This window comes from Prionailurus viverrinus, chromosome E2 (assembly GCF_022837055.1).
Source record: "Prionailurus viverrinus isolate Anna chromosome E2, UM_Priviv_1.0, whole genome shotgun sequence".
NCBI classification, from domain to species: domain Eukaryota; kingdom Metazoa; phylum Chordata; class Mammalia; order Carnivora; family Felidae; genus Prionailurus; species Prionailurus viverrinus.
In genome coordinates, this window is record NC_062575.1 from 52255725 (window position 1) to 52266432 (window position 10708).

The 10708-nt window shown below is 63.0% G+C and overlaps 1 protein-coding gene across 1 annotated transcript; it reads left to right on the forward strand.

The window, feature by feature from the left end:
* The first annotated feature begins 1117 nt into the window (after positions 1–1117).
* CALM3 (calmodulin 3) lies at positions 1118–10708 on the forward strand. The gene is made up of 6 exons (XM_047835840.1): positions 1118–1275; positions 5750–5780; positions 8065–8208; positions 8379–8485; positions 8725–8860; positions 9001–10708. Exons 1-6 carry the CDS (start codon positions 1273–1275, stop codon positions 9027–9029), a joined length of 450 nt encoding a protein of 149 aa, XP_047691796.1. The 5' UTR covers positions 1118–1272; the 3' UTR covers positions 9030–10708.

Consider the following 10708-nt stretch of genomic DNA (forward strand, 5'->3'; position numbering starts at 1 on the left):
ATAATGATTGGCCCAGCTTGACTTCCTTGTCCATTCCTCAGCCAATCGTGGGGGTATGAGGGACGGGACACATTAAAAACCGGCAGCTCCTAAACAAGGTTGTTTTGGAGTTCCAGTAAACAGTTTTCAGCTAATATTTGCATCCTCTTTCCTCCTATGGTTGGAACCTTGGAGAAGTGCAAGACTCGGGTGGGTCTAGGAGATAGAAGGAGAATGGTTGGGACCTACGGTCTCCCCAGCCCAGCCCAACACAGGTCGCTGCATACAGCACGCGCCCCATTCGTGCTCGTTAAGTCAATGAATGAATGTCCTGTTCCCAGAGGCTGTCCTCTGACGGCCCCAGTTTCCTAGACTCTGAGCTGCTCAGGCGTGACGCGGGGACAGGGGTCCCGCACACCTGCGGGGTGCGTCTCAGGGCGCAGACACCAGCCGCGACAGGCGGAACCCTCGCGAGCACAACCTTAAAGACCCCGCCAGCCAGTAGGGCCCAGTTGGGGGCGGGGCTTCCAGACCCCAGCATTTTGGATTGCACCATCTTTCCCCTGTTAGAGGGGAGGCCGAGATAGGCCTTCTGCATCTTTCGCCAGCCCTTTTACCATTCCCTGACCACCAGGACAATATACTTGCGTCTCTAATAGCCACACAGTCTCCCCCTTCGCCTCATTACACCTCACGGCTGCCCGCAGCCACACATTTCAGGCTTCCCCACCACGACCGCGCAGTGGCTCGCCCCAGTTTGACGCATTGCAGGGCAGGCCGGACCAATCGGCGCCGCGCTCTCATTTCCGCCATGGACCGGACCCAATAGCGGCGCGGCTCACACAGGGACGCATCACGCGCCGCCGAGCGGTGCCCCTCCGCCGGAGAGGCGAGTGGCAGGGACCCAGGGGGCGGGGCGCGCGGCCACGGAAAGTAGTCCCGCGGCGGGGGCGCGTGCCCGCGCGCGCGCGCGCGCGACTGGAGGCAAAGCCCGGCCCTGCGCGGGGTGGGCGCGAGGGATCCGCGGGCCCGTCGGTGCGGAGCGGGGCGCGGAGGGATCCGTGGGAGCCGCAGTGCGGCGGCGCGCGGGCAGGGCGGGGCGGGGCCGGGCGAGGCGGGGCGCGCGCGCGCGGCGGCCGTTGAAGGACCGTTGGGGCGGGAGGTGGCGGCGGCGGCGCGCGCTGCGGGCAGTGAGTGTGGAGGCGCGGACGCGCGGCGGAGCTCGAGCTGCTGCAGCTGCTGCCGCCGCCGGAGGAACCTTGATCCCCGCGCTCCGGACACCCCGGCCTCGCCATGGTGAGTGAGGCTGGGAGACCGCCCAGGCTGGGGCTCTGAGGCGGGCACGGCGGGCAGGACTCCCGAAGGGGCGAAGGGACCCAGAACGGGGAGTGTTGGGGCCCCGGCGAGCGCCTCTGGACCCCCTTCGGCCCGGGGGACGTTCAAACCCAGAGCGGGACATTTGGATCCCAGAAGGGGGGTTGGGGCTTGAAAAGCGACTTTTAATACCAGCTGGGGTGTTGAGACCCCAAAATGGGCACCCGAGCTCTCAAAGGGGACGTTTGAACCCGGGATGGGACATCTGGACCCTCAGAGGGGGCGTTTGGAGCCAGAAAGGGCGTTTGGAGCCAGAGTGGGGCGCTTGGTGTCTGAGGTGGGGTGTTGGGACCCCATAGGGGGCGAGGTAAGAAACACTGGCTGGGGAAGGAGGGGGTGTCGGGGCCCTCATGAAGACTTTGGGTCCTAAAAGGATGCAGGGAAGGGAGATCAGAGGAAGGCCAGGCTGCCGGGGAGCTCCCGAGAGGGGGCCGTGTGTAGCTGGACCTGGGTGGGGGAGAGGGGCAGGGATGGGGGTGACTTCTGCAGATCAGACCTTGGAGGGGGGGGGGGATGGTTCTCCAAAGACCGGCATTGCAGAGGAAGGAGGAGGAGGGCGAGGTGCAAGCTTAGGGGAGGAAGAGCCTGCGGTGGGTGGCAGTGGAGGTTAGAAGATGCTCTGGAAGCCTGCGGGGACTGAAGAGGATTGGGGTCGGCGAGGTGGTTAAGAGGGAACGGCGAGGCCGGTGCCTGCCAGTGGTGGGGGAGCAGGAGGCCTCGTGGTTGATTTGGGGGGCGGCCAGAAAGGGCTCTGAGGTTACTAGTGGGTTGAGGCTGTTGAACTGGGGAGGTTGGTGTTCTTGGGAGGGGGCTGGGGCTGAGTGTTGTGTTGGGTCCAGCAGAAGGTGGGGGTGGGAGAGCACTCTGGCTCCGGTGGTGGGAGGTGAGGTGAAAGGAGGCCTGGGGGTGGGGGTGGGGGTTGTTAGAGAAGATGAGCGACAGCCAAGGTGGGCCTAGATTTGGAGGTGGATGTGGCTAGCGCCCTGGAAGTCTCCAGGGAAAGACCAGGACAAAGACTGTTCCGTGTGGATGGGGAGGGGGCTGCAGAGGCCAAAGGGAGTGGCCATACGGTCCCCCGTCCCCAGGAAGAATGGGGCTGGGCAGGAGGCGCCCCAGCAGTGGGAGCAGGTGGGCGGAGTTGTTCAGGCCCCTTATTGCGCACTGAAGCCGCATGAAATGGGGGTGGGGGATCAAAGTTTGGGATGCACCAAATGAGCCAGCCTTGTAAGCGGAGAATCTCACCCCCTCGCTGCCCCTTTCGGACCGAGAGGGCGGCTTTTTCCAAACAGCAGCCCCGGTTTTCTTACGGTCTCCCGCTCCCCGTGCCGCTCTCCTCACTTGTGCCAAATGACAGTGCAGTACCGTGTGGCGTCGGTGACAATCGGACGCCTGTTCCCGGGGCCTCGGGGTGGGGGCTGCAGAGCTGGGACCGAGCGAGCGGACCTCCAGAGGGACCCCTTCGTCGGCCTGAAGGCCTCTTGTTCCGCCCGGGGGCCTCCCCGAGCGCTTCTGTGAATTCACACAGCTAGGGCTCTGAGAGAAAACCAGCAGACGGGCTCTTTCCTGAGCCCTGCCGCCCACAACACCCACAGCCCCCCCAGGCTCGGCTTCGGAACCGTGCACAGCCATCCTCCCTGGCAAGGCTGGGGAGAGCAAGCAGCCGCTGCTTGTATCAGGTCTCACACTTGCTGACACAGACCCGGTGGCTCCTCTTGCCATTACCCCGATTTCCCCCGGCAGGACTTGCTAGAGGGGCCCCGAAGAAGCTCCGGCAGGTGCCAGGAGGCCCCCCCCCCCCACCCCCCGTCCCGGATGGGACCTGAGCTTTGGCCCCAGCTGGTTTCTCTTCCCGTTTGTAATCAGCAAGGTATGGGTGGGACGAGTCCCTGGGAACCGGCCTTGGACTTTGGCCTGAGCGCTGTGGCTCCACCTTGGCCCGGGTGAGGGGCCCTGGCCTTGGTTTCTGATCTCATCTAACACTGCTCCCTGGCGTTGGCTGGGGGCTGGGTCAGGGCAGAGAAATAATACCCTCTTCCCTCCCCCACCCCAAGGGTTGTTTTTTTTTTTTTTTTTTTTTTTTTTTCTTGTCCAGCCCCTGGCCGGAGCCTAGGATGAGGGCTAAGGAAGCAGTAGACCGGCTGGGTGATCTTGGAGACACTTTTTGTGAAAGCTTAAAATCTTCAGATTTTGGAAAGGGAAGAAACCCCGAGGAGGGCCCCCCCCACCGACCTCCGCCCGCCCGGCGATGATAATTTCTTGGGTGATCGGTCTTCTGGCCAGTAACCATGCTTTGAGATCGAGAGCTCGGGAGCTGGGACCTTTCCTTCACCAGGCAGGGGAGAGGGTCTCCTAGTGCAGGGAGGGAGAGCGTCTGACAGGCTCTACAGGCAGAGCCGCGCCTATTTGCAGCGGCCCCGGAACCCCGCGTGGCATACCTCATCTGGACCGTCCAGCTGGCCCGGGGGGGGGGGGGGGGGGGGGGGGCGGGGGGGGAGTGGCAGACACAGGCCTGCGGAGCCCCTTCCGGGCATTCCGGTCAACCTGTCCCAGTCCCCGACGGTGCTGCCCGAAGGCAGAGTGGTGCAGTAGGGGTGGGAAGGCCCCCCATCCGGGGCCAGAGGGGAGAGAGAACGAGCTGCCAGTAGGACGGTAGGACGGCAGCCCTCCTCCCCGGACTGTCACTCTGTCACTCGGCCCTCCTCTCTCTCTTCCCTCTCCCCTGGCATTGCCTGGCCCTCGGTAACCAGAAGCCCATCCTCTCTTCTCACTCCCCCCCCCCCCCCCCCCCCCCCCCCGCCCGGCAGCTTCCTCGGGTGTCAGGACCGGGCTTCTCTGCCCATGGGAGCCAAGGGAAGCGGGCCGAGCAGGGGGCTCGGGGGCTGGGGCTGCCGGGCCGGCATTTTAGGAGCCCAGCAGCCCCGAGTCTTTTTTGAAGGCGGTACAGAAGCGTCCCTCCGGTCGTCGTCCTCGCCTTCCCTTTAGACTTCGGACTTTTCTAGAATGTGCACGTGTGGTGTTTTTCCTTCTCCACCTTCTTTCCTCCCTCCTCCCTCAGCCGTCTCTTTCTCTTTCATCATCACTGTGCTTCCCCCTCCCATTCCGCCTGTTTGGGGCTTGGCCTCAAGTTCCTCTTCCCTTAGATCTAAAAGAAAAAAGAAAGGAAAGGGGACATCTCCGACCAATTCTAACGTGACCAGTTCTTAGTGTTTGGGACGGGTCGTGGCTAGCTTCCTGTGGAAGCTCTGGAAGCACCGTGCAGATAGTTCGCATCAGTTTTGAGGGCACGCGGAGCCCCTTCCCCCTGATGGTGGAAGCAAAGGAGGGGGCAGCCGCCTGGGCACCAGGCCCGGTGGCACCTTGTCGGCAGCATTCACCAAAACCAGGGAGAATTCGGGTATTGGCCGCCCGGAGCTAAATGTTGGGACTCCGGCTCCCCCCCTCCCCGCCCCCAGCTCCTCGTCCAGAAGGTCCCCCGGCCTGGCTGATTCCCAGCACACCAGTGCAGAAGCCGGTCCCGGCCTCTCCTCTGCCCCACCCCCAAACCCCGCATGCAGCAAGGGCTGCCTGCCACCGACTGGCCGGTCCCCAGAGTGGCCGGGACTGGAAAGGGTTAAAAACTGCAGCGAAGCCGGGGAAGCTGACTTCAGTCCTCCAGCCTTTGCCGGTGGTGCTGTGCCTGTGCCGCAGCCGCCGCAGTCCCCTCCCCAACATTTGCCCCTCCTGCCCCTCCAGAAGAAATGGAACAGAGCACAGGACAGGCCAGGGACGCACAGCTGCCGCCTCTGGCCCGCCTGGGGTTCTGTCAAGTACTCAGAGCCGTTCAGCACCACCAGTTAGGAGAATTTCTGCCAGTTGGGTCCACTGTGCTCAGACCTGGCACCTCCAAATAGGTGACACAGAAACTAGCGAAGAGCCCAGACATCTTCCCTCTGTCCTACCCAAGGGCTGGCCTGTCTCAGTGTGGAGTCTTCTAGAGCTGCACGGTTGGGCCTCCAGGGCAACTGCTCCCTTCACTCAGCCTCTGGGGCTCCCAGCGGCCGTGCTGTGCTGTGCCAGCGCGGCTGGTCTGGGGCCCCCCCAGCCGCTGTGGCCCCGAGGCACGCCAGGTCGAGACCGGAAGCCCTTGGGTCTGGGCAGCCTACTCAGGGCCCTTGTCGGGCAGCCTGGGTTTCCAGGCCACTTCAGGCCCCAGCTTCCTGAATCACCAGACTTTCTCCCAGACCCCGGCTCTCCTTCGGGCCCTGCCAGGCCCGTGCCTCCTTTGCCGAGGTGCCTGGGTGCGTGGGCTGGCGTGGGCCGGCGTGGGGAACTGGCCTCACCAGAGGGGGCTGGGCGGAGCCGGCAAGACTGCGACTGGCTGGCCCAGTGACTGACTTTCTCCTCCTTGCCTTTCCAGGCTGACCAGCTGACCGAGGAGCAGATCGCAGGTGAGCTCCCCTCCCCTCCTCCCCCTCATCCTGCCCCGGGAAGGCCTTCGAGCGCCTGGCCAGGAGTAGCACCCGACAGATATGCTCGTGTGTTCCCTACGTCGCTTAATGCCGTGCCTGGTGCTTCGAGCGTGGGGAACTGTGGATACTTGCGCACCGCACCCCGATTACACCAGCCCCCGTGGTCCTGAGATGCCACGTCTGTGTTCCTCTCCCGAGCTGGAGTCATCCAGGGGGCCTTTGTTAACCCCTGGCTTCAGGGCGAACCCCTCCGTCTGTCCCAGCTCCTGCCAGTTGGGCTCCAGTTGGGCTCCGAAGGCGAGCCTCCCTCGGGGGCTGCAGAGCTCCCGTCCCACTTTAGGAGCCTCCCAGGAGATGGCTCGTCACTCCCACCTCTGCGCTCGCCTGCGCTCCGCACTCCCCTCTGCACGTGCTTGCAGCCACTCTCCTCTGCCAGAAACGGCTTCCCCTCGCCCCTCCTCATCCTTTGGGCCTCCGCTCAGATGTCATCTTGGAGAGGCCTCCCCTAACTCCCGGTCTCAGATCACCTTCCTTTGCTTCCCAGCACGTCACTCCAGGCGCTCCCCTCGTAGCTCTTCTCACTATCTGAAACTGTTTTATATCTTTACCTGCTGTGTAAAGCACAAGTTGTCACTAGGTGTGAGCAACTTGAATTGGGGGCTTTTTTTGGTGGGGGGGGGGGGTCCGTTCTGTATCTTCAGTGCCCAGCACACAGTCAGTGCTCCGTACGTTTTGTTGGCCAAATAAATGAATAAGCGAATGGTCGTACATCTCCCGGGAAGCCAAAAGAAATCCTGGGATCCCATCTCCTTCATTTTTGTGGCCACCTACCTGGCCCCAAAGCCCAGAAAGGTCACCACTGCAGGAACTTTTGTGTGATTGAGTGGGTCGCTCAGTCTCCCTCTCCCAAGACTGCACTGCCGAGGACAGAAAGCACCTCTCGGTTCATGTCCACGACCGCGGGCCAGCACGAAGTAGACACAGGGGAGGGGCTCACGGAACGGGCCCCTGCAGCTCCCCAGACCCCAGCTGTGCTGTCAGGTCCGGCGGGCCGCGTGATGAGTACGGAATGCCCCACGTCGGAAGTGGGAGGAGGCCGGAGTCGACCTGCCTATGTCTCCTCCCTCCCCCCGCCAGCCCACAGTCGGTCACACTTTCAGTTTGGAAATGGCCCCCAGTGGCTGTGGAGACCCGCCAAGGAGAGCTGGGGAACTGTTGGGTGATCGTGAGCTCAGGGAGCCCCCACGACCCGCCCCCTGCCCTCCACAGCAACGACAAGGCCTTGGCGCTGGGACCGGCCTCCCCGGTCTCCCTGGGGAGGCTCGTCTCCCGGTGGCCCGGAGGCTGGGGGACACAGCTTCTCTCTCGGCTGTGCGTGTGGCTCTCGCGGCACCTGCCACCCACGCCCCAGCTCTGCCCTTGTGTGACACAAACAGCACGCTCTCCGCCCCGTCCCCATTAGCAAACTGTCCCCCACGTCACCCCGGCCCACACCCTCTGGGAATAGGCTGCCAGGCATCTGTTCCCTAGGGAGCCCCAGGTGCCAAAATGGGCCCGGTGGGAGGGCGGCAGCCGCGCGCTTCTGTCCCCGCTCCTGATGCGTCCCCAGCTGTGGCCTTCCCACTCAGCGCCACTAGCTCTCCATCCCGCTTGGCAGCCGGCCCCTCTCCTTCCATCCTCCGCCCACCCCCACGCGCCGTCCGTCCGTCGGCCGCGCCCCGCTGCCGGCCACCCCCTCACCGCGTCGCACGCGGCCACTCGCTCCTCCTCGGGGAGCCGGTGGCGCCGGCCCGGGGAACCGGGCCCGCGGTACCAGTCGGGAGGGACGCGGGGCCGGGCAAAGGCATTCTGCAGCCTCCCCTTCCCTTCCCAGCCGGTTGGCCTTGGCCGGCCTACTTCAGATAGAGAGTTCTCTTGGCTCTTGTCCACTCCGTGACTTTAGTCCGTTTCATCATCTGAGGGAGAGGCTGAAGCCAGGGACCAACAAGAACTGTAGAATTCTCTAAGAACGGCCATCAACCTGTGTTTCCCCCTCTGTCCTCGCTGAGCTAGGTTGGCGGAACGGGTAGCTCCACCGGGTACAAAGTAGGTGCTCAATAAATGTTGACTGAAGGAAGGGGTCTGCCCTGAGCCCTGAAGCGAGGGGCTCGGACTAGAAGTCTCGCTCTGACTTCTTCAGGTAGGACGGACTCCCTTGGCCTTCGTCCACGGAGAGTTTTCCCTGTGGTCCTTGACCTCTGCTTCGTTCCCTCTCGTACCCCAGAGTTCAAGGAGGCCTTCTCCCTCTTCGACAAGGATGGAGATGGCACTATCACCACCAAGGAGTTGGGGACGGTGATGAGGTCCCTGGGACAGAACCCCACTGAAGCAGAGCTGCAGGACATGATCAACGAGGTGGACGCGGATGGTGAGCCCCGTGGCGCGGGCGGACAGCCCCGTGGCGCGGGTGGACGGCCCCACTCTGGGGCACCTTCCTAGGGGTGACGGATGAGCGGGTGCCGCCGCTGCCGGGGCTCTGGTGTGGCCTCCCAGGGTCCGGGCCAAGAGCAATCCCGACTCCCTTCTCCCCGCTTCCAGGGAACGGGACCATTGACTTCCCGGAGTTCCTGACCATGATGGCCAGAAAGATGAAGGACACAGACAGCGAGGAGGAGATCCGAGAGGCTTTCCGCGTCTTCGACAAGGTAAGCGGTCCTTTGCCGGAGTGGCTCTGGGATCCGGCGGAGAGACGGGTGGCTGGGGCCCCGGGTCACCGCTTCCACGAGGCACGGGTCCCGGTGCCGGCTTGCCGCGCGGCCTCGGGAGGCCCCCCTTCCCCTGCTGAGCGTGGGTGCCTGCCGGTCCCCGCCCTGCTGCCTCTCCCCCTGGGCCCACCCCCCGTCAGAGCTTCCGGTTCAGAGCCCTTCCCCGTCCCCACACCCAGGACGGCAACGGCTACATCAGCGCTGCCGAGCTCCGTCACGTAATGACGAACCTGGGCGAGAAGCTGACCGACGAGGAGGTGGACGAGATGATCAGAGAGGCCGACATCGACGGGGACGGTCAGGTCAACTATGAAGGTGAGGTGGCGCCAGGCGCTCGCTCCGGAGCGGCCGCGAGGCGCGGCTTCGGGAACAAGCCCCAGGCCCCTGGCGCCCGGGAGGGCCGCCGGCCCGGCCGCGCTCACCCGCTGACGCCCGCTCTCCGTTTCACTCCACAGAGTTTGTACAGATGATGACGGCCAAGTGAAGGCCCCCGGGCAGCTGGTGATGCCCACTCTCGTGATCTCTCTCTTCTCGCGCGCGCGCTCTCTTCAACACTCCCCCGCGTTCCCCGGTTCTAGCGAACACCAGTCGATTGACTGAGAATCTGATAAAGCAACAAAAGATTTGTCCCAAGCTGCATGATTGCTCTTTCTCCCTCCTTGAGCCTCCTCCCTCCCGTGCCCACCGTCCCTTCCTTTCTCCCTCCCCCCTTCCGTTCACATCTTGCGAGGCCTGATGCGTTCATAAGACGAAGCCCCATTCCCCTGAGGGGAGCCTCTGCCCTCCTCCTCCAGCCCGGGTGGCTCTCCTCCGTTTTGGTTTGTTTCCTTTCGTGTGTCATCTTATTTTGGGTGCCGGGTGGCTGCCAGCCCCGTCCCGGGACCTGCTAGGGAGGGGACGAGGCCTCACCCGGACAGAAGAGCATGCCTTTTACTGTTGCATGCAACCAGCCCCGTGATTCCGTGTGCACATCCCGGCAGCCTTTTGGGGCAGGGGTGCCGAGAGAGGCGTTCCAGAAGGACTTGGGGGGAGTTGAGGAGTTGTGGTATTGACTGGCTGTGGCCCAGGAGGGGGTCGAGGGGCAAGGGAGTCCTGGAAGCCGGCGTTCTTTTACCAGTCGAGGGGGCCGACTCGCCGAAGGGGACGGACAGAGCGGACCACGCTCAGATCCCACCGGCCGCTGTTCTGAAACCATCCGATCGACTTCCTGAGGTTGGGCTGGGTGGGGGCCGCTCGGCCGGCCGCTCTGCAGGTTGTCCACACCCGTGTTTCGAAAGCGATCTCCGGCTGTTCTGTAAATACCTGGTGCTAACGTCCCATGCCGCTCCGCCATGAGGCGCCCGCCCGCCCGCACCGAGGTCCCCTCGCTGGAACGGATGTGGGGATGTTGCTTTGTAATGTACAGGTTATCCTTTGGGTTTGGTCTTCTTTTTTCTTTCTTTCTTTTTTTCTTTATGCCCCTTAAAACTAATTCTGTCAAAGACCCTGCCGGGCTAGCCGAAGGGTGGGGAGAGGGAAGGCGAGCCCCACCACGCTCTCGAGAGAACATACCTGCAATAAAACGGTGTTGTCGGCTAGCTGCCCGGAGGACTGGCCAGCCGGCCCCTCCCGCTTCTCCGTGGTGACTTGGTTGGCTCCTTAACATCCGTGCTGTCTCTGTGCCCTCTCTCCCTTCGCCCGCCTGCCTGCCCCCACACTCCCCCAGCGGAGAGCATGATCCGTGACCTTGCTTCTGATTTTCGCCTCTGGGACAAGTAAGTCAATGTGGGCAGTTCGGTCGTCTGGATTCTTCTTTTCCTTTTTCTGTTCAGTTCATCTTGCCCCCCCCTCCCCACACACACACACACCCCGCCCCCAGGTCGTTCAAGTGGCTTTTCTTGGGACCTGCCCAGCTTTGAGAATCTCCTCACCCACCCTCTGGCTCTCAGCCTCTGGGGAGGGGAGGGGAGGGACGGGGCGTAGTGGGAGACCCAGCCAAGAGCTGAGGGTTAAGGGCAGGTAGGCGTGAGGCTGTGGACATTTTCGGAGTGTTTTGGTTTAGGTTTTGGTTTGTTTGTTTTGTTTTTTGTTTTTTTTTTTTAAACCGGGCAATATTGTGTTCAGTTCAAGCTGTGAAGAAAAATATATATCAATGTTTTCCAATAAAATACAGTGACTACCTGA